At 39.3% G+C, this 23,847-nt stretch overlaps 1 protein-coding gene across 1 annotated transcript; it reads left to right on the top strand.

Annotated features, from left to right (window-relative positions):
* Positions 1-352: 352 nt before the first annotated feature.
* Positions 353-23,512, top strand: OBI1 (ORC ubiquitin ligase 1). The gene is made up of 6 exons (XM_062575976.1): positions 353-453; positions 5,570-5,705; positions 6,617-6,708; positions 8,371-8,619; positions 12,221-12,309; positions 21,200-23,512. The coding sequence occupies exons 1-6, from the start codon at positions 382-384 to the stop codon at positions 22,710-22,712; spliced, it is 2,151 nt and encodes a 716-aa protein (XP_062431960.1). The 5' UTR covers positions 353-381; the 3' UTR covers positions 22,713-23,512.
* Positions 23,513-23,847: the final 335 nt, after the last annotated feature.

Here is a 23,847-nt window from a genome sequence, read left to right on the forward strand (position 1 = left end):
CCCCGTCGGCAGGCGGACCTGCGGCGAGGGGGCGCCGCCAAGGCCGCCCCCAAAGCCCCGCGGGACCGGCCCTGCGCCTCGGCCGGGCGCCAGGGCCTCGGGGGGCCGAGGCAGCCCGCGGGGGGCCGTGCTTGGGTGCGGCGGGGTGGGGAGGGAGAACCACGGGCCGCGGCGGGCGGCGCGGGCGCCATGGCGGCGCCTCGCTGCCGCTCCCCTCCCGCCCTCCAGGGGAACGCTTGAAAAGCGCGCGCCGCGCGGCCCGCCTGGCGCGGCAGGTTGGCCTCGCCGGCTTGCCGTACTCGGGGCTTGGCGCGGGGGCCGCCGTTGTTCTGCCGTTGCCGCCCGCGGGACTTCCGTGCTGGCGGGGCCCGCGCCGCCGCCATGGCGCAGAGCGGGCCGAGCGTGACGCTGTCCCTCACGCTGCCCATCACCTGCCACATCTGCCTGGGGAAGGTAACGGCGCCGCGGCCAGCGGCCAGCCGCCGCCCTTCCCCCCTCCTTCCCTCCCAGGCAGGCGCGGCCCGGTAGGGGTATTGGGGGGGGGGGAGGAGGCCGCCTCCGTGCTCCGGGGCCGGGGGTCGCACTCGCCCCCGGCGGCGGTGGCGGCTGCTCGGTGGTGCCCGGCCGTGGTGCCCTGAAAGGGGCTGCGGCTCTGAGCAGGAGAGAAAGTTGGGGTGAGCGATCCTGTCTGCGGGAGGGGTGATCCCACCCCGGGAGGAGGGGGGGGGGGGAAATCCCGGCCCCAGGAGGGACGATCCCCACCGGGAGGGCGAGGGGGATCCTGTCCGCAGGAATGGTGGTTCCCCGCGGGGGTGGGTGGGGGGATCCTGCCCCCAGGAGGGCCGATTCCCTTGGCGGGGCTGGGTGGGTGCCGTCCCACCTTGGAGTAGGGCAGGATCCCCCAGGAGAGTCGATGCTGTCTCCAACAGGAAGCTTGCCGTCTCGCTGTAGGGTGGGACCCCCCCGTCCAGGAGGGGCAACCCCAGAGAGGGGAGGGGGGAGTCGATCTCGTCCCCGGGCAGGCTGCCGGCAGGGTTTGTTGCCACCTTGCAGATAGTGGGGACCGTGCACGTCCCCCGAGGTGTTGTCCCCCAGGCACCCCCCCCCCTTCCAAAATGTGAGTGTGTTGCTTTCAGGGTAATGTTTTGGAGAGTTTTATTTATTTATTTTTTCTGCCTCTGATGTCTGTAAGAGCTCGAATGTTTTAAAACATAGGGTAGGTTTGTGTTTGAGCCTGGTTCGGTATCACAAAGTGAAACAATTTGTAAATAAAAATCATGCAACTGAGTAGATTTAAAAAAAATCATTGAGCAATATTCCTGCAATTTAGAGGAGAATTTTCATTTTTCTTTCTTGTCCAAGAGGGGAGATTCCTTTTCTCCCCCCAGAGGGGGAAGGTTGTCAGTAGTCCATTCTTCTCTAAAAGCCCTCAAAACTAATAATTGTCACTACTTGCCTCTCAAATTATTTACTTTCCCCATTTCTATTCTTTCTTGTTTCCCAGTGCCCACAAGCAAAGCAGAACTCTTAAATCACAACAGAAATTACAAGGGAGGAAATAAAAATAACCTTTGTGTTCATACTCTAGCATTTACTATCCAGTTTCATTCTACCTTTACCTGCCCTGTACTCTGAGATCTCTGCTGCTTGTGTGATAAAATGACAAAAGGATTGATGTGTCTAGTATGCAAAATAGGTGTAGCACAGGTGGTAAAAGTAGGCAGACAGCTGATCTTCTCAAATGTCTCAACTCTGACAGGGCACAGTAATTTCAGCAACTATGTTTATGCATTTCTTGGCTTTACTGTAGAAATCAAATAAGGTGTCCCAAATGTAGTTCTGTTATCTCTCCTTTTGTATATACCTGTAGTATGAATGAAGAGAACATAACTGTTTCTGTAACGCAGAGTGGATTTCCTTTGAAAAAAAGGAGATTAAAACAAGCTGGTAATTTATTGCTAGTTTGAATCTGTTCCCAGTCACTTCCAAAGTGATCTACGCACTCAATAGCCTTGTTATATATTCACTTGTATATTGCTGTGAAGCCATTGTCTCATTTCAAGCCACTGTTTCATACATCCACTTTTAATTCTGAAATCGATCAGGAATTGATGTAGCTAAGTTTGTACCAGAAGAGATTTCCACACTCTTTCTTGGTATTTGCACTGAACGAATATATCAACATTACAAGTGAATCTTACGGTGACATCTGTAATTAAGGTCAGTGAATGCTTTCTTTCTGAAATGTCTCAAGATATTTAAACTTTGGCAAAGTTGGGCTGCTCAGGCTGCCCTTTTTCTTTGTCTGCAGCTCGAAACTTCATTGAAAGAAGCTTTTCTGTTTTCAAGAGTAAGGTTAGAGAAAGAAAAGTTTGTTTTGTTTAATATTGAGGGAGCAGTCTTGTAGTTTTTGTCCTGTTTTGTAGAAGGGAGCAGAAAGTGGAATAGAGAGTTGACACATTCTAGTAGCTCTGTGGTCTAGGCTCTGTGTGTAGGCTTCGCACGTAGTATAAGACCCATCCTGCAATCAGAAAATACCTTTCTCTTCATAAATGTCTGCAAAACTTGCAAAGAGTTTGATGTGTAATAGAAACTTTTAACTAACGTGTTTCACTATGCATAGTGGTAAGACAGTAAAAAGACATATCAAATAGACTTACTGAATAAATGTCATGTACTCCTTGTGTTTAATAAAGTGGAAATCTTGGGAAAGTGAAAAACAATCCATTTTGTTGGTATGTAAAGTATATTACAAAATGGGTAAATAAGCATTTATAACAAGAGTTAAATTGCTTGAATAAATTTCATGTTTATAGTCTGAATGCTCTTTTAGAATAGCCTTCTTAAATTTATTCATAATTCAGCAGATCAGTGTATAAGTGACTGAAACTCGGAAAAACTTTCCACTGTTTCAGGCCTTTCTCCTCTGTCTGCATCAAACTGTTAGGACTACTAGTTCTGAAATGACAGAAGGTCTCTTCTGTTGGTTTTAGTGCTGACAGCTTGCAAGGGCTTGAGTATACAATTCTGTATGCATTGAACACCTCTCAGATTTCTAGGGATTCATGCAGGAATATCAGCAAGCCTTTTTCTACATATGCCTGCTACTCAGTGAATGCTGCTTAAAGGTCCGTAAGTGCCTTCAGAGTGACATAGATGTGTACAGGATTTGAGGCTTCAAGGCCTGCCAACATCTGGTAATATAATCAATGTATGCATTTTGAATGGAAAAAAATCGGAAGTTATTGAAAGTCACCCACCTTCCCAAGCCTTACCAAATAAGCTGTATTTTTTTTTTAAGCTGTGATCAACTGAGGAACTGAAGCTGTTCAGTAATTCAAGTAGAATCTAATGCTTCTTTAGTAATGAGTAGATAGGGTTACCTCCCCACTACCAGCTTGTGGCAACCAGTGGCTTACAAAGTTCATGAAGAGAAGTTGCAGTCCAACCGTTGTATTTATTGACAAGATTTTCACCAGCAGCTTCTGTTGTTGTTGCGTGGATTGCTTTGTGTGGATTCTGAGCTACCAAAAAAATCATAAACCCCAACGATGAAATGAAACTTGTAAAGGTGTGTAAATCAGACGTACTGTACCCTAGGGGTTAATAAATGTGACTTACTATTTTGCTAGACATAGGAGTAATTATTCACTTGCAAAAAGTGCACTTTCATGTCAGGGTTAGGGTAACTTGAGGATCTCTTGCTCCCCTGGGAGGAGACCTGAACAGTCTTTTACTGTTTAGACTTTGTTATTTTATTTTACTTTATATCCTGTCATAGCTATGTAGCTTTTATCAGACTGCTGCCGTTCCAGAGAAAGTTTTCTGCTTCTTTTTGTTTGGTTAGTTGGTTGGGTTTTGTTTGTTTGCTTTTAGCTGCTGGTGGGAAGCCTGGAAGAGGCTTTTCTTTATTTTTATTTTTAAGTAAATGACAAAGATATATTTTTAATGTTAGAAATTGTAATATTTAAATGCTTTCAGAGCTGATGGGTGAACACTTGCATTAATCATAAAAAAGCCTCCTCAATTAGAGGTGAGAGACTGCAGACCCTTGGAGAAATCACTTAGCCTTTTCCTATTCACACCTTTAGTAACTTCAGTTTCTGTTTGTGTACACACAAATCCTTAGGCTCTCAGGACTGTCATACTGGAAGTCTTTATAACGTTGTGAATACTGTAATATGACATAGGCACAGAAAGTAAATTGAGGAAGGACCTGACAGATCTGGGCCTTGAATCAGGTCGATGTGTATTTAAGTGATAAAATACTTGGATTTTCTTTGGGGTGATTTGTTTTGTTTTGTTTTTTTAACTTGAGTAATACTGTTGGTGTGGATATGATTACTACAGGACACATCCAGTGTGTTTTCCAAAGTGGTTATTAGTTGTCCTTTTCAGTTACTTGCTTTTCCCTGCCAACATTTCATCTTTCTAATTTGACTACTTTTCTAGCAAAATGAGAGGAAAATCTTTAGGGTGGTAGGACTTTTTAAAAGTTATATGAGTTCTTTTGAACTTGGATTTTAAGTGCTTCATAAAAGCAATATAGTAGAATCTAAAGTAATAGATACTACTGCCTGTATGTCTCAGAATAGATCTTAGGACAAAGATAGTGGTGAAGGAATCAAATAATTATTTTTAAGAACTCTAACAGATATTAATGGTAAGTCTTGAGAGATTTGAGAGTGCCTATTACTGTAAGCTATAACACAAGCTTCAGTAAAACATAGGCACTGGGGAAACTTTTTTTTTTTCTTCTGTATCATATTTGGTGCCTCTGTGCTTACTCACTTTCAAGCAGGATTTATAGTTAAGTGACAAGAGAGAATAATGCATTGTCATTAATATTTTCTAAATGTTTGTTTACACTGCTGCTTTGGAAGGGTGGGAAGCTTTTTGAAAGGATCTGCATCTGATTGGAATATTTAAGCTTTCAGCTGCCTCGTTCTTAGGTAATGACTTATTTAGCAGTAATGCATATTTAGCAGGAGGGTTGAATTAATAATTACTGGTTCATATTTCTGCTCTGTGGATTTGGCCCTTATCGTTTTTAAGGTTTATTTCCATGCAGCTGATTATGCTCAGGCTAAATGTAATCTGAAATCCTGTCTGTTTCAGTGATGCCTCTTCCAAAGCAAAGTGTTGGCTGTTGCCAGAAGCAATCCCCCATTCGCTCACCTTTGGAAATTAGTTAATGCATGCCTTTTGGTCCCCTTCTACCTAGGGAGGCAAGTACGTTTCACTGAAGTGGTTGACTGCAGTTTTAGGGGGTAGTGAGGTCAGGGGGTGTAATTTGGAAGCATGCCTACCACACTGTGTGTCGATGAGCTCTTAGAATCAAGGAGCTTAGTTTTGTGAAGACTGTTACAGTTTTGGTGCCACCAATAGTGGAGAACTTGGCTCTCTGAGTCAGGAGATCACTTCTAGTAGAACTATAGTCTTTTCTCCGTTTATGACCAGGCTTGTGTTGAGGAATTGGGGTAGTATGTTTTCATACTTCATTACCTGTAAAGGTTTTAAAGATGTTGTGAATACCTTATTTGCTTGCTCTTTTTCTTAATGCCAAAAGGTCCGTCACCCAGTCATCTGTGTCAACAACCATGTCTTCTGTTCCATTTGTATTGATGTGTGGCTGAAGAACAATAATCAGTGTCCAGCTTGCAGGATTCCTATCACACCTGAAAATCCCTGCAAGGAAATTATAGGTAAGCACAATTTTAGCTTTGAACTTTTGAGCTCAGAGATGTCTGGATATGTTTTCCTTTGTGTTTTTGCTATCAATATTTAGGGAAGAATCGACTTTAAACATTTCTAGAAGGCTACGTAACAACAAAATAAAACTTCCTAAGATGATACTTATATTAATGACTTGATTAGTCACAGGTAGCAGGTACCCAGCAGCTGTGATGATGGGGTTTTGTTTGTTTGTTTTTTAATCTTGGTTCATTTAACTGGAAGAAAAATGCACCTCACTTCAACTATTCTACCCATGTATTGCAGCCTTTTGACCTAAGAGGACATTATTTAGCTGGAAAATAAAATATTTCAATACAGAATTTTGAATGGGCCTGTGGTCTTCTGTTTTTGTTTTCCCTTGTCTTATTCTTTTTTTTTTAAGAAAATGTCTCCTAATAAGGAAAGAAGTCAAAGATATAAAACTTGAATGAGGATCTGAACTTCCCTAGAGTTAGGAAATACTGGGATCTTGATTTGAGGTAAAAATAACAGCTTTGTTATTTAGTTCTGTGAGAGAAAAATATGTCTAAAGAATTTTACATTACAAACTTGAACAGTTTTCTGCTTAATAATTGAAGCTTGATTTTTACGCCCTCACCAGCCTTCTTTTAATAGTATTATTTTCAGTAAAATAGGATTCTGTCAATAGAAATACAAGTTTGAAAATTTTCAAAAGTTGTCTTTCTACTTTGAGAGTATTTTGACATCTAAGCATCATTAATAGATATTCCCTGTCACCTGTTCTGAAAATAAAAGGAATTTAAAATCTCTCATAGTAATTTGAGCTGATAGTATGAAAAACACTCTAAGGTGGGTTAGTAACATTGAAATGACTGAAAAAGAAATGGTATTAGTGATTCCTTTTCCTGTGTTGCTTTAGGAGGAACAAGTGAAAGTGATCCTGTGTTTAGTCCAGCAGTCAGAAAACACCTGCGTAAAACTAGGCTTGAATTACTCCACAAAGAATATGAGGTAGGTGTATGGGAAGTGTTGTGACCTTCCATATGAACAACAACAACAGGTAAATTACTGTGTACAGAAGGTATTTTTGCTTTCAGGGTTCTGGTACTGTTTTTATTGATTGTTATTTATTTATTTTGAGCAAAGCTTGGTACTGAATCTGCATGGAACTTGGCTGCATTAAAATCCCATCTTCAGGTTGAGTTTAGGAGAGAGAGAATTGGCTGTTGGTTGGAGAGATCCTGTTGAAATCAACAGTGAAATTCTGCCTGACTTACAGGTAGCCACATATAGCCAGTTACTGGGTAGCATGGAAATTTCCGTCCCCAGATGAGAGGGTTCTCTTTTTATGCATTATGTTGGTTTTTTAATTATTATTTTTTATTTACAAATGCAAACACCTTCTGAAGTAATTCCTTGATGCTCAGGAAGGCTAAATTTGCTTTTAAAGGATATAGACCACTGAAATCTATTGGCATTGGTTAATTTTCAATTGTTAACGCTTTTTTGTCTTCTGAAAATGAATGAATGCTTGACAGTTTGTCTCCACTCTCCTACTGAAAAATATTCTCTTAGGAAGAAGGGAAAAGTTGTTGATAAGGAGTATGCTTGGTTTGTCTTCTCAGCTGTTGTTTCCTTAGTAGCAGGTGTATAAAGACATCCTATATTTCTTCAGGAAACCTGTCTCATAGCAAGGGGAATGAGAGAAAGGAAATGGACACCATGTATATCCCCATTATTATGAAAGTTAGGTTGTCTTTTATGATAGGTATGCCTATAGTGCAGTTTCTTTTATAAAGGGGTCAGGAAAAGAAAGTTTCTCTATTTCTGTTAAGTCACCTCCAAAGGGGGATAGGCTAACATAAATGTCTTCTAAAAAAAAACCCTTCCAATTTTAAAATGGTTATTCCCATGTTAGGAAAAAAAAAAGTAGCTTGATTAATGCAAATATGCCTTGGATTTTTGTAAATGCCATTATATGGCTTGCTTGAGCAACTCAAGTATTAGCTTGGTAGACAATACAGGAGACATGCTTTCAGGAAAAAAAAATATTTCTTTCGCCCCTTAAACAGCAGGCTTTTGAAGTCAGTGCTTCTTTGTAGCTCCCAGTTTACACTGTTAATAACCTTATTTGCTGGTCATTGAGAATCTTTTCCGTATACTTTTTCTACATTGGTGCAGCTATTACTGTTGACCAACCTCTTCCAGGCAGTGTTGCGTCCATTTTTAATCTAGAGACTTTCAGAATCTTAGCATATGATGTTTCAGGATGTTTCTTGCATGTTATGCTCAATTAACAGCAAATGAGTCAGCAGAGGATACCCTTAAGAACACACTTTATGCAGGAGATCATCTCACAGGGTGCCTTAGTAATAGGATCCTTGTTGCTGAATGCTCTAAAGCTTGTGGTCTGCCTGCCAGCTTGTTCAGTGTCCTGTATGTAGTCGGAGAATTCCCTTCACTAAAACCTGCATTATGTTTCAGCATGTGTTGATGAAATCCTGCCTGAAGCACAGCACGTAAGCATACTTAGCTTTGTGTAAGTAAAGGCATGCATTTGGGCTTGCCAGAGAGCCAGCTTTTCTAAAGTGCTGTGGGAACTTGCCAGTATTGTTTGATTAATCTGACTTGTTATCTTAATTCCTGTGATATTTTAATTTTTGGTGCTTTCAGGATGAAATAGAATGCCTGCAAAAAGAAGTGGAAGATCTGAGAGGTAAAAATCTCGGTTTACAGACGCAGCTGAAATCTCTTCTGGATCCTACAGTGTCAGGTTTATCTTGCCAAAATGAGGAAACTAGCCAGTCAACAGATGAAGCAAGTACCACTGGTCCAGAAACCCTGGAGGAATGGAGCAAAAAGCTTAAAGCTGCCAATGATATATGTGAAAAAGTGATAGATAATGTGGAAAAGTTGAAAGAGGTAATAAATATGTGTTTCTTCAGTTGTGCTGCAGTGTAACTGTTTCTTGTTGGTTAAACAGAGGTGAGAGTTAGTATGACCTTTGGGTATTTCATAGATCCAAAAGGCCGGGCAAAAATTGAATTCCCGTGACTGTTGGTGTATCATAGTATTTCCATATAGCCTTAGCAAATGTCAGATGTTATTGCTTGTTGTAGTGAGTCTTGTATGTGACTCTTCTTCAACTCCTCTGTCATTCTATGGCTTGGTAATTGGATTATAGCAGCACTTGTCTCCAGTATTGATGACCAGATTTCTAAGGCTTGCAATAATCTATATAATATATCTATTTTACAACGTTCAGTGGCGAAACATAGTACAATTGGCTGAGGCAGATTTTGCACTATTGCCCTCCTTGCTAGCCGATATTTTTGGTGCAATTTGCTGAGACAGAGTAACTTGACCCTTTGACCTAAAATAGACAAGCTTCAGCATCTTATAACCAAAAGATCCTTTACTGGAAACCTGCAGCTTTTTTATACACCTTAACTGCATTATAAACAAGACTTCAGACTGCAGAAGGAGGGGTGCGGGAGATAAAGAATCATGTGAAAATACAACTAAATAAAAATATCTTGCAAAATCTACCTACGGGCACCAGAAGAATGGCCTCAAACATTGAATGAGAACAAAATTTCAATGTGAATTTGAAGGGCAAGTTGGAGAAAATTTGACTTGCATTTATTCAAAATGCTATAATTATTTCTTCTGTTAGCAGTCCTGGATTGCCTCCTGCAAAAGCTTTATGTATTTAAGATACATTAACTCTTTTTTCTTACTTTCTTTTTTTACTTTTTTTTAACTCTTCCTCTGCCACAGGGATTACTCAAGGGATCACATCATATGACTCTGCTACTCTATTGTCATTCATGGGATGCCTGTAGTTCTGCCTCTGTGTAGTCTAAAGCTAATTCTGATCTTGATTAGACTAGATACTACCCTGCATGATAAACAGGAAAAATGAGACAAAGGATCAAACTGAGTTTCCAAAATTCTATTTTTAGTAACTTGATTGAACTCAGACTTTAACTTTACAAGTCAGGATACATATCTCCTGTCCTCCTAAGAGTGTCCCAGGAGCGTCCAACTTGTAATTGGAAAAGGGGGATTCTTGTCTGCTAAGCAATGCTGGTTTTGGGGAAGGGAATGGTCTTTTTTCTTATGCTAAATTGTAGTGCCTCCTTTTTGTGGTGATTGGTTTCTTATTTTTTTTCCTTGAATCAGTAGAATGTAAGAAGTAAGCAGTAAGAATGTAGCAGAATTTTTTGTTTGTTTGTTTTTTCCTCAGTGTAACTTGAGCCTTAGCAAAGCAGGGTTTTTATGTTTATGGAGTCCTTGGATTTGTTTAAGGATTAGATCCAAATAAAGATTTAGATGGGTTTTAGGGACCAAGTCCAAAACTGTGATCTGAGCACTCTCTTTCCATCTGTTTCTTGCTAGACAGCTGCCCAGTTCTGGAAGTACCTCAAGTCACTTGGCTCTTCTTTTAACCTTCTTCACTTGTGAGTGTGCACTAGCTGTGCCCAGTCTGAACAGTGTGGCACCCCTTTCCTGTTACACTTGATGTGGAACTAGAAACTTTCTTACTCATAAATTACCTGACCCAAGAACTTAAAGCATCCATCATACTTCCCAGTGAAACAAGATCCATTAGAAAATGTGGATGCAGCCACTTTTTAAAAAACAGTTTGAATGAAGAGATGGTGGCCATTTTCCATCTTCAGTATCTATGGGCACAGACTCCCAAAGTAAGCATTGTGACTTTGAATCGAGTCAGAGCAAATCTAAACCAGTGATACAAGCTTAAAAAAGCAGATGAAATTCACTCATTAGCAGTTACATGGAGTCATCAAACTAGATGTTGTACTACGGCTGGAGATCCCTTTCAGATTACTGGCTTAGAGGTTAAAGCACTTGCTGAGGAAGCAGGAGGTTGGGGAGGTTTGGTTCTACTTTACTATGTGACAGGTAGCACACTTGCCAACCTACTCATCATTCAAAACCACAGGAAAGGAAAAGCCTGCTCCTTGTGCTACTGTGTTCCTATCAGCTCTGCACAGCCCTATCAGCTCTACTCAGGTCAGGCAATCTCCTGTTTGAGCTAGAATTATGTCACTGGAAAGAGAGCAGGCTTCGTCTGTGTTGTTGAATGGTTTGGTTCTCCTTCAGAAACAAGGAGTCCTGGATTCTTATTCCTTGCTTTCAGGGTAGCTTAGAGGGTGTTTTGTTTTGTTTTTAATATACAAAATAAAGGGTGATGTGACACTTGGACATCCAAGCCTTGGACTGGTCCCATCTTTACCAGAAAGTTCCATTTACTCTTTCTGGCCCTTGATTTCTAAGTCATCCTGTCCCCTACAGTGGTAGGGGGGATACTCCATATCTCTGGTCTTAGCTTCATCTGGAAAGGTGACTGGAATGCTTCCCTTCATCCTTTTGTTATAGATTAGTGTCTACAGTTATGTATCACTTCCTCTGGCTACTTCAAGTCATTTAAAGTTAGTGTTTAAGCTATTTGGGAAAAGAATTAGGTGTGTAGACCTCTAGCAGAGATTTCCAGACATGCTGTCCTCAGCATTTGCTCTTGGCAAACTCAGAGTGCCTGCCTAATGTTTACTGGGGATATTTGCATAACTGTTTTGCTTTCTGCCTCTCTTCATGCACAATTTGAGGCTTCCAATGAAGTGCGTTTAACTCACAGACCAGTTGCTTAACTCCTTCTTCGGATCTAACCCCAGATTATGTTTTTAGTATGCAGTGGAAGTATCATCTCATTGAAGCTATGAATTACGAGTCTTGTATCATTGGTGCTGTTTTCAGCATGTGGAGATTGAGCAGACTATGAAGTGCAAAGAGTATTTTCTCCTTGTTACGATGGTGGCATTCATTGTTCTGAAACACGGCAGCAGGAAAACTTCTCTTGATATGAAGTATCTTGTTAACAAGTGTGTCCACTGAACTGAGAGGAAGGGATTGACCTCAATTCAAGGAGTGAGAAGGGCTGTGAATCAGGAGTCTTAATCATAACGTCATAGAAGAAAGTGAAGAAAGACTGTAAATAGCTTGTCATAATGGATTTACATCCATAGGATAACTGTGCTTTTAAAATAATAAACCAAAAAAAAAAGTAATCTTACTCTAATTTGGGGTGGGGGAAGCTGTTCAACATCAGTTTTGCTGATACCTGCACATTGTAATGTTAATGTACTTAAAGTATTTAGTCATGTGGAAAAAAAAAAACACGGAATTGCCATTAGTACATCCACTTAATGACTTTCTGTACTAACTAACATAGCTGTGTTTATTTCCCTAGATAGGACACTTGCAATGTATTTTGGGAATATAAATAAAAAATGTCTGTTCGCTATTCAGTTTTGCAAGCCATTTCCCATGGTAATTTTTTAAGTGGTGTCCCTGTCTGAGGGCTGTTTCCTGCCTTCACATTTCTAGTTCTGTCTCTTTAAAAAGCAGAAACAGCTTGTCTTATAAATATTAGAAGTCATTTCTGTTTTACTGTATACTTATTTATTTTTTTAATTTTTTTTTTTACTTTTTTCCTTAGGCAAATAAGAAACTGAGCATGGAAAATAATAGCCTTTTAAGAGAGAATTTGCGACTAAAAGCTGAAGTTGATAGTAGATCACCCCAAAAGTATGTAAATATTTTAAAAGCTACCATATTTTATTTATAGACTGTTTAACTGTTGTAGGACTTTAGCCTAAAACTGTGGTATTGTACCAGGGGTTGTATATGAGTCTCCAAGGTAGACCGTGGTATTTATACTCCTAGATTTCTGATAAATACGACTTAAAGAATTGCAACAGGTCTTCAGTGAAAAAATATACATTGACTGCAAATGATGTTGCCCTTGTATTATCTGGACAGTGTTAAAGAGCTGGATTTATTGGTTGAATTCTACAATTAACTTTATTTTGTTATAGAAGAATTTCATTTAAATCTGGTATCCTTTTGTCAAAGTAGAAAGCTTGTTACAGAGTACAGAATTTCTGGCTCCTTGTGTTTGGCTTCATTTTCTTCTTCCTTACACTCCCTTCAGCACTTATTCTATGGACTTAACTCCTAATTCAAAGAAAGTCCCTGATAGCTTTCTAAAGTTTGCAGGATCAGGATTCTGTAGCATGAGGACATCATTCCCAGAACTGATGTCTGTTTAATTTTCTGTCTTAAGCGGTTAAAACGTCAGTGACAGTGACCTCAAAAAACAGGAATTCTGTCATATTAATTACAGTTGTGTGCTAAGGTGCCTCTTTTTGGAGCTATTTCATGACCGTTTCTCTGATTTGTGATCCTTACTTGATATTATTTATAAATTTGCATTCTTTGCTCTCACTAGTTTTCTGCAAGTATAGCCTTCCTGACTTCAGTCAAGCTATTCCTGGTTTAGATCTTAGAAAGCTAGGGGCAGCGTTAGTCTAAGGTTTATACAGTGCTTTTTGGGGGCAGAGGGAATGACTTTGGTGGAGGGGCTTTTTTGTATGTGTAATATGAGAGGAGAGCTCTCCAGATTTCGTTCTAGCTCACAAGTCACTTGTTTGAAGAAGAAATCCATCTTTATGGAGCGCACACTTGCCAACCTACTCATCATTCAAAACCACAGGAAAGGAAATGCCTGCTCCTTGTGCTACTGTGTTAAATGTGCAAAAGTGCATTCTGACCTGATGTTCTCTAGAACTCTTTAAGGTCTTGGTGATGGAGAGGGATTTTTGTGAAACATCTTTTTTCCCCATATGATTCTAGGGTGAATTGGCAAGGATGGCAAATCTGAAAAGTAGGTGCAGCTAAGTAAATCTTAGAAAAGGAAGGCTATAAGAGACCAGATCATCTAGCTTGATTACTGAAGTGAAGTAAACTTCCAGTAGAGGGAATTTCATGATGTTTTCTGACTTGTTCACATTTTACCTTCCAGTTGGTCAGAAAAAAAATAGATATATGGGGAAAAATAGTTTTTGTTTCAAACTGTGTATTTTCTTATTTTTTGCCCATGTCACCTAAAAGAAATAGCTTATCAGTTTCCTTCTGAGAGGTACCTGATGTTGTTGGAAACTGGACAGTGCCAAGGCCTGTCCATGTTTGTACTATTAAAACTCCCCCGCCCCATCTTCAAAGCAAATAGTCACATCTTGCCTGCTTGTTGGGAATGATTTCTTGCCCATGGTAACTCCAAAACTGTACCTGAATATTGTTTGGAGTACATGAGTTGAACTAGGCTTAAAGTGGTTCAGGAACTTCAACATTTTAGCTGTTCAGAAAGTTGTGCGTCTGTACCCTGCTTCAGCCAACTTAAACTTCAGTTCCACTTTCAGTGAAGTGGTGTGTTTGCGTATGTACTACAAGAAAAAACTTGTGCCTAACAGATACATTGAGACTGCTTTTGAAGGTTCTTCTAGTTCCCGTGGCAAACTTTAACTGGTATTTTAAAGATCTTTCAGGTAGGCTTCACACACTACAATGACTGCAATAAGTCTATTTCCTTATCTTGCTTATGAAATCCAGTACTGAAGACATAAATATTAGATCCCAGCAGTGTCACTATAGTCATTTTGTGCAGGTACACTGACTTACTCATGCAGTTATTTTTGTTGTACTTCATTCAGGTTGTTCTGAAAGCTGAATAGCTTTCTAGTGCAATATTAAGTAGTAGTGAGTCTTCCTATTTTAATGTCAGTACTATTGTTTCTTTGTGATATAACTCTTAATAAACTTCAAACTGCCAGATGTGGAATCATGCTTAAACCACTGGTTTATGTAAGTAATACTTGCATCAATTAAACTATTTGTAAAAGGATTTATCAGTATTCAGTCCCACTAGCCCAAATTGTAGTTCATTTTGTGCGTAGGGACACTGAAGCTAAATGTTACAACCCAAAGATTTTAATAGGCTCTGCTTTATAGCAAAAGAACACTGATGGCAGGTGAATGGTCCCTTTGTAACACAGACTTAACCTCTGACTTACTTCACAGGAAAAATATAATTAGCCTTCTTCAATGGTCAATAAAGAAACTTTCCCTTTATCATAGTCTTGAGTTGGTTTTTTTGTTTTTTTTTTTTTTGTTTTTTTGTTTTTTTGTTTTTTTGTTTTTTTTTTTTTTTGTGTATTTGTGTCCATTAAAACCTGCTGGAAAATGTCACAAATGTCAGTAAATTTGACATTGCAGCAGTGTCAGGGGTTGTTGTTGTTGGTTTTTTTTTTTTTTTTACACAATTTGTAATTGACAATACTGATTCATCAGAAAATTTTTCCTGAAAGTTTTTTGTTGTTGTTGTGTTTTTTTTTTTTTTTTTTTTGTTTGTTTGTTTGTTTTTTTTGAGGGAAACATTTCTCAGACCCACAGTTCAATTTTAGATCAGAACACGGATGGGAAGGCCAAGACCTTAGCCAGAATACCAAACTGTCTTTTAACTGGGATATATTCTGAAGAGCAAAAAGGGATAGGTTTCTGACTCTGATTCTTACCAGAGACCTGAATTAGTCTGCCATTTTTCAGGCAAAACAAACTGATGATTGTTCTTCACCTAGCACAAAAACTTTGGAAACTCAAGTTTTGCAGAATGATAAAGCCTTATTACATCTAGCTCTACTTAAAATAGAAAACTCTTAGGTCCGTTGGCAGAGCACAATGGACTTAAAAGCATTTTTGGCAAAGGAATATTTGCTTTTTACCTGAAGGAAAATAGCTAGTAAGTCTGTCTACTCCAGGGTATAGTGTATTTTATGAATGGTTAGATTCAAATTAGCTTGAAACAGACTTCTAAGCTTCTTATGAGGCCTTTCCCTTAATATTTAATTTCTTCTGCCAGTTAAAATCCCAGTCTGAAAAATTATCTGTGACATACAGAAAATTGTTGCATTATCTCATATAAGGGTTTTTTGTTCACTCTCTGTCTGGTTTTACTCTTTATCCTGCCTTGATTTGTGACTTCAGTTACCTCCACACTGAAATCTAAGGCAATTGACTTTTCAGATCGTTGTATACAACATTTACTTTTTTCCCAAATCAGATATTTCCATTCATGCTACACTACTTAATTCAGTCTGTATTTCACTGAATTTTGCTGAGCCTACAAATGAGGTTCTGGTAACACATGTCCTGAGTGCAGAAAGAAAGAATGCTTCTGTCTTACTGGACAGAAAATAGGTCTATTCTCTATCTTCCTGCAAACTTGCTGTCCCAAAGGAGTGGTTATATCTGAAGACCAGTTGCAGAGCAGCCTTAGAAAAATTAAATGCAGCATTGTAGCCTTCAAAACACCTTTGAGTTCCTGAATCATGACATTATACCCTGAGAGAGCACCCACTGTGTGTGCAAAAGTCTAAAGTCTTAAGCAGATTTTAGCTGGTTTTAGCCTTTTTTTGAGTAGTTCTGAAGTTATCCTTTGTGGCCTGCTACTCACCAACCTTGGTGCAATCTGGCTTTCCTATGCAGAAGACAAGCACTGCTTCACTGAAAGATGTGCAAGTGCTTTAAGAGGCTTAGTGCGTCTATCTGAATTTGTCCTAAGTGAAAAGAGAAGCTATTTTCAAAATGACTAGCTTATTTGGACTGTTCCTCTGTTTAAATACTGCTACTCTACCATTGTTCAACAAACAGGAAAATTTAGCTTTACCCATGTGATGTGAAGGAAATAAACTTCCCTGGTGCTCAGGAAGCCATGGAAAAGCCATGTCTCTTGAAATGGTTTTGTAGTCTGTGAACTGGATTTATTGCCCAGTATCAGCTCATGTTGGAAAGAAATTATTCTTTTACAGGCTTAGACAGTTATCAATGTTAAGTGTTTCTGCTACGTGTTGGCTTTCAAGAAGGGTTGTTGCACACTTGTTTTCTGTCAGACAGCCTGATCTGCAAAATGGAAAGCAATAATAGCCTATACCTATGGCTTTTCTACTCAGTGTAACCAAATTCCATTACTGATCCATTTTTTTCTAGTTTCAGATCTTAAATAGAGCAATATAGTTGAAGTCTATTTTTTGACTTGTTTTTTTTGCCTTGTCAGGAAAGGGCCTCATCTGATAAACAAGGATTTTCTTTCTTGCTTAAAGATGATTATGCAACTATTGTACACAATCTTCTTAAAATAGTGTATAACATGGGATATTGTCAAGTTGTTGCAGTGGATCACCTTTCTGTAGCCAGTTGGTGTAAAGGATGGTTGCAAAACTCATTCTCATCCAACTGTTTCTGGTACATGGTATCACAGAACAGGAGAGATGCTGTGGAAGCTAGTAGGGCTTCCAGCTGTTTGTCATGACTTCCTGGGTTTTGGGAGGAGGGGGGGAATTTGTTGTTGTTGTTTTTGCCTCTAACTACAGACCCCAAGTCAAAATATACATATAAATGGGAGCAAGTTTGGATATGCGCTCTGGCATTGCCCTAATTTCAAACTGTGAGGAGCCCTGACTATACACTGTATTTTCCCACTCCCCCACCCTTAGTTTCTTTTGGAAGTTATCTCAGTTACATGAGCAAGAGTCGCTGTTTGTTCCCCGGTCTGGATTATCAGATGATTAGAATTGGAAAATTCTCTTTTCAATGGTATCTTGGCAGGCTCACTATTCTGTATGTGATTATATAGGAAAAGTCTATTTGCTGCAGCTGCTTAACATACACAAAGGTAAATATTTATGTGAGGTTTTGTGGTTTTATGCTAAGTCCATATGGAGTTGAGAGCTTGACTAGAGAGACCTGCTATGTCTGTTGTTGTCTTTGATCTGTTGTTGGTGAGAGACTGCTAAACTTGAACCCAAACTTACACAGCTTCTAAATGGACATCTTCAGGAGTACTCGCACGTAACTGTGAAAGGGAAATCACGGAATAATGTGAAAAGGGAGAATGTCAAATAATATAGCTATGTTGTTTGTTCTTCGATGACACTGCAGATGAGAGCTGATTGCTAACTTTGTGATTTCTGGTGTCAAGTTAGAACACTGTTCGGATGAGGGGAAGGACCCTGGCAGAAGAAAGGTCCTGAAACATGAAGTTCAGTTGCCTAATAATAGGTGTCCAGTGTCACCTAAGACAGTATACCATATCTAATACATATGCCAAGGACTGGCAGCTATGATACAGGACATATGTGAGATTTGTAGCCTTCTAGAGTGACAGCTGGAAGCCGGGGTCAGCTAAAGACCTTAAGCCATCAAAAATGTCTCTAGGTAGAGTCTGTGTTGAATGATCCAAATCCCATCTGAAATATAGTAGCTCCCTTAATATTTTAAACCAAAATCAGAGTTCCTTTTATTTAGAGAGACAGTAAGTCAAAGTGTGTTGTATATGAGGATGCTTTTAACTAAGCACTATTTTTTCTGGCCTTTCAAGTTTTAATAGAAAGAATGTATTTGGAACAGATATAATGAGATACAAACTCCTTATTTAGGTGGAAATGACTAAAGAACAAAACCCTGCCATTGAAAATACTTTGTTCATGAGTGAAGTTATAAAAATGACTCCCTGTTACAAATGTACTAGTACCTGTACTTCTACTGACGGATGTCTCCACTCATTCTCAAGTGTAAACTGGGTCAGATACTTTAGGGAAAATGACTATCTAGAGTGTGAGAACAAATTTTAAATTATTTTCTTGTAATCACACTTTAGTCTATGTTTATTATTGTCATCAGGCGCTTTTTGGATATGACAGCTCAGCATACTGTTGAGGAGGAAGGAAGAAGAAAGCTCGTAGGATAGTGGTTTAGCAGATGGGAAGGGTTCTGACTACTTTAATTAAAAATGCGTGTCTTACAAATGTTTAGCTGATCTGCCAGGCAAGTCACTAAACACCTCAGTCATCCTTGACCTAGGTATTTCATTGGTTTAAATATGTGCATTGTGAAATGGCTGTCTTAAAAATCCATGAAAATCTGGGAAATAATTGCATGCAAGTGTCAAAGCAGGAACAGAAAGCAGCTACTGCTGTGATGCTTAACTACAGGCAGTATGTCAGATGCTCCATTTCTAAAAACCAAAATTCCCAAACACATACCTCTACAACAATTAACATATTACTGAAGCCATTTGGCTTTGAACAACATTCTGTATTTTTTTTAACCTGAGGACACTTGTTCTTAAGTTGCATTTGAGAATACAGTTCTTCCTCATAAGCAAATCTCAAGCTGTCAATAACGCTATTTGCATTAAATAAACATATTACACCATTCTTTCATTAAAAAAAGAATTGAGAGGTATGCATATAAATGTAAACATGTTCAATTTCTGGGTCAGTCTGGTACAGCCGATCCTAGAAAATTTTGCTTATTTTTTATAAGCATTTTTTCACGTTTCATTTGGCTCTTAAGCTAATTGTGATTTTGTGTCATTTCTTACATGCTTTTTTAAGCAATATAAGTTTTGTTGATTCTCTAGGGCTATGTGATTAGGTCTGTTAGAGGAAGGCAAAATAAACACTGAATCTGCCTGATATAGGAAGCAAGGAGGCTCTTGCTTGGCCCTTGCCATGCTACAGTGGCTCCTTTAATATTTTAAACCAAAATCTGAATTCCTTTTATTGAAAGAGGTAATAGGTCAAAATGTGTTGCATATGTGTACATTGTAACCTCCTTCAGATGAAAATACAATGCAGAATCATTGAATTCCCTATGGTTCTGCTTTTGTCTGCTTTCATATGGGGGAGGGAGGAAGACTTGCACACCCTTTTCTTCCACTTCCCTCTTGCACACAACCAGAAATGGAGGAATTGCTACAATGAAGTTAGAAAACTTGCTGCCCATGAGTAAGTAAATGAAAAGTGGGCCATCTTCATTTATATTATCACTTGGGGACAAGGAGTTCTCACCTCGATAGAATTCCAGTTGAACCAACCTCTTGGAGTGGATGGGGGATTGAGGCTTCTAAACTTTCCTATTTTAAGTATAAAACCGCTACCTTGCCACTTCATGTCTACAAAGTAGTGAGTGGCAGGTACATAAAGTGTGTGAAAACTTGGGCAGATCTGATTTAAAATGTGAGCTGGTGGCAATTCAGTAGAAGAACTGGCTTGGTCTGTTGCATGACTCTTACCCGCCACTGAACTGGCTATGCCAAAATCCTCAGTCCTGTAAATACTCAGAAGCAGTCGAACAGTTAAGTGTCTCAGATCTAGTCACTAATGTCCAGCTTGCTCCGTGATTGTGATAGCCCTTCCTCCCCTCCCTGATGACTACCCACTTGACTGCATTGCAATTACAGATGCAGAGCAGTTTCCTACTGCTAACTAAACAAAACAGTTTGCCTTGCTGGAAATATAGGCATAGTCTTGTAGCTGTTTTGTCAGAAGTAGTCGCAGATCGTGCCTTCAGACTTGATTGGTCTGAGTGTTGCAGTAGGTACATCTAATGATGAAATGAGGGGATGGGATGGGGAAGTTATGGGGAGGATGGAAGGGGGATTTCCTCTGACTTTGAAGGGAGAGGGAGAGAAAAGGAGAGAGACTAAGAAACAGGAGAGGAATACCAGGCAGTCTTAGTGCTGAAAGAGTGGATATAAACCTGTGCTGTAAGATGGAGCTGCAAGGTTGAAGGTAGGGCTTAGCATAATCCCACATGAAGAATTGTCATTTCTTTGTGATATAAACACCATATGTGTCAGAGTTTAGGTTAGTTGCAGACTCTTCCTTCCTTCCTAATAATACCAGAACTTTAATTGTTTTTTCTTTCTGTAAATTGAAAGTCTCGGATGGAGCAGGGAATTCCCTTGTGCCCACCTGTCAGTGACAGGTTAGAATTAGTCAGGACATATAGCTGAAACCTTCACCTGCCCTCTGGGGAAGGTCAGTCTTGAAAGCTGGTGGAGGATGGGGGGAAGATGAGGTCTGTATCTTTACAGTTTAAAATGTGCTCAAGCTAGAAGCCACGCAGACACACAATCTTTGCAAACCACAAGTGGTGTTTCTTTATATCAGAGTCAAGGAAGAAATTAGATTGTTCAAGGTGTAAGGCTCAAAAAACAAGTAGCTCTGAAATAAGTGGAAGTACCATCCATGCGATGGTTGGGGAAAAGCTGTATATCTAACAGGAACATAATTGAAATGGTCTATGTAAGTATTTAAAACCACCACAAAGGACTGTTGCAATTTCATATTGGCATTTTATATTTGACAAGGTGACATTGTGTAAGAAATGTATTGTAAAACACTGCTGTACTGTAGGAAAATGATTGAATGTAAATATTTCAAGATGTGGACCACTGTTCAAATGTTATCATAAATCTTTGCCATTGTTTTAGGGGATAATTCTTCATGCATATTTGAGTTGAATTGATAGAACCAGCCCCTGGAAGGGTAATCTGCTTGTTATTGCCTTGCTACTGCTAATAGTTTAATTTTGGCTTTTCAGATATTCACCCCCACCTATACATATATATGATGATTTTTTTTTCATAAATAGCAGCAATTTGCAGTTCTGGTTTTTGTTGTCAAATTAACACAATGTATAGTAGCTTTGTCCTTCCCTGAAATTAGCTCAGAATGCACCTGGAGAATCTGTCTTTTTCTGATTTAGTATTTTTTTTCTTTTTCACATCTTGCAGGTTTGGTAGGTTTACAGTAGCTGCACTTCAGTCCAAAGTAGAACAGAGTGAACGTGAAATGAACCGCCTAAAAAAGGCACTGGAAAGAAGTGATAAATACATAGAAGAAATGGAGTGTCAGCTTTTACAGCTGAAAAGCGCAGGTGAAGGAACCCAAACTGTGAGTACAGTTAGTGAGAGAGCACTTTCCACAGATACTAAAGTACCTGAGAGCGTTGAAGAAGACACGACACATTTGAAAAGCCAGGCTGAATGCTTAGAGAAAGAAGTTTTGACTACCAGTCAAAGTCCTGAAAGTCTTGAACAGCTGACAGGTGGTGGAACATGTTCAAGTTCTTCTAGTCAAGATGGTCTGAATGGGCCAAACACCCAGTGTGCTTCAAAGAAAGAGCTATTTCCAGGATGTCAGGGAGTTCTCCTAGATGAAGGCACTACAAATATGGATGCCTGCTTAGAACAGCAGTGGAATAAAATTGAGGAATGTACCCCATTTAAGGATGAAGAACTTTATGAGCTTCCAGCACCATGCACTCCTTTTCTATCTCTCAGTCGCCTTCAGTTGAACACTCCTGAGGGAAAAGAAAACACAAGGAAGCCATCAACCTTTCTGAGAAAACTGAAATTTGAAGAGTTTTGTGACAGTTCAGATAACTGCAGCAAAGATTCTCCAGAACACAGCATAAGCAGCTGTAATAGTGAAAAGAAGCTAAACTGTTTTACTACAGGAAAATCAGGTTTCTGGGGGACCTGCCCAGCAAACTTTGCTGAGAACTTAGATTTTGATGAATCAGAGCAAAATACAGTAGCTAGTCAGTCAGATGAAACACCAGCAAAGTCCAGTGATAAAACATGTTCATGTTTACCTAAAAAGTTGCATACTCTCTGCTCATCTGAAATGAACCGCACAAGAACCTCCAGTGAGGCATCTATGGATGCTGCCTACCTCGATAAAATTTCTGAGTTGGACTCAATGATGTCTGAATCAGACAATAGCAAGAGTCCATGCTATAATTTTAAGTCCTCTGACCTTGATAATTCTTCAAAGTCAACAGAGTGCTCTAAGCTTCTGAATGAAACTGAGAAGAAACTGGAAGAAATGGATGAGGAACAGAGTATGAAGAGTCCAGAGGCAAGTGACCCATCAGTTGACAGAACTGGCTGGAAAACTACTATGTTTTCCATTCCATCCCCATCTGAGTTAGATATGAATGACCACTTCCCATTGTTTGCAGGCCAGAACGTAGCGGCTAGTGAAATCAAACCTCCAAACTGTTTATTTCAAAGAGAATTTTCCCAGAGTTTACTATTCAGTAACTCACAGAGGCTATTTGAGGATCAAAAGTTTGGTTCCTGCTTTTTAAAGATGTCATCTGACCTACACAATCAGCTCAACACTCCTTGGGTTTCTCCCTTTATTCCTGAAAGGAAAAATAAAAATGTCAGTCAGTCAACCAAGAGGAAAATTCAGAGCGGCCTTTCTAGTGCTAGTCCATCAAAAACTACCAAAAACTGATTCTAACTAGAAGTAAAATATGACTCAAAGTTGTCAACCTGTGAATGCTTAATATTTCTCAAGTGAACCTCATTTTTAATGACTTCCATGCAATCTGGTCATGTCCTTTTTTGACCAACTGAAAACTGAATGTTCCCTTGCCCCTAACAAGCTCTTTCCTAGGGAAGAACCATTCCACATTCTCTTCTTTGGCACAGCATTTTGTTTACTTGGATATATATTTTGTTTTGTTTTGTTTTGTTTTGTTTTTGTTGTCTGGTTACATGACCTTCCAGTTGTGAGCACAGTTAACAGCTTCCTTGAATAGGATAGTTCTAAGTGGTCTTGTCAAATCAGCCATTTACATAAGGGAAAAATTTGCTTTAAAGGTTATGTTTCCCATTACTGAAGGTTACATTTTGTGCGTGCAAGGCAGGTGCTGGCTATACTATGGTTTCATGAAATTCATGTCAATTTTGCCATAAAACTTGTCTCCCACAGAAAATTTTGCTGCTTAGACTGTTTCATAGCACTGTACTGTACTGAAACTCTTGTTTTAATAGTTATAAGGTAGCAGCCTCTTTCTTTTCAGGGTTACAGCACTTCAGTTAGAAAATGTCTCTTCTTTAAGATTGCAAACATGGCTTGTATTTTTGGAAGTTAAGCACAGTTTTTAATTTTGTTCCCCAAAAGCATTGTTATTCTAAATGTGTTCAGTATGCCTGTATAGATGATAAAAATGGGTTTGTATGCTAATGACTTGTTTACCTAATGTGCACTGAACATTTTACATTAATACTGTACCATTTTACATTAATACTGCATGCTTTTTTATGTGAATTGAATAAAAGATGTTATAAGCACTGTAATCTTTGATGTTGCCTCAAATATTGAATTAGCACAAGAAGAACTGGGAAACTTTCTTTTTTGTAATTTTGAAAATATCAAAGTTTTATAAGATGTAAATGTGAATTTATTCACAAAAAAAATCAAATCTTTCTTACTCCTCCTTGTTAGACATATTAACCATTCTTGTTGCAGCGTCAATGCAGTTGATGGAAATGGCACTCGGCCTCTCTGGAGGTGACTCTTCCAAAAAGTATTGCATAGGTCAATATAATGTGATGCCTACTACAGACAGAAGACCTAATTAAGC

The sequence above is a fragment of the Rhea pennata genome, chromosome 1, assembly GCF_028389875.1.
Source record: "Rhea pennata isolate bPtePen1 chromosome 1, bPtePen1.pri, whole genome shotgun sequence".
Classification (NCBI taxonomy): domain Eukaryota; kingdom Metazoa; phylum Chordata; class Aves; order Rheiformes; family Rheidae; genus Rhea; species Rhea pennata.

Excerpts from the sequence above, each read along its gene's own strand:
- OBI1 (XM_062575976.1), top strand. The coding sequence starts at position 382 with ATGGCGCAGAGCGGGCCGAGCGTGACGCTGTCCCTCACGCTGCCCATC. Across the intron at positions 454-5,569 it reads GCCACATCTGCCTGGGGAAG|GTCCGTCACCCAGTCATCTG; the intron begins GTAACGGCGCCG and ends TAATGCCAAAAG. Across the intron at positions 12,310-21,199 it reads GATAGTAGATCACCCCAAAA|GTTTGGTAGGTTTACAGTAG; the intron begins GTATGTAAATAT and ends CACATCTTGCAG.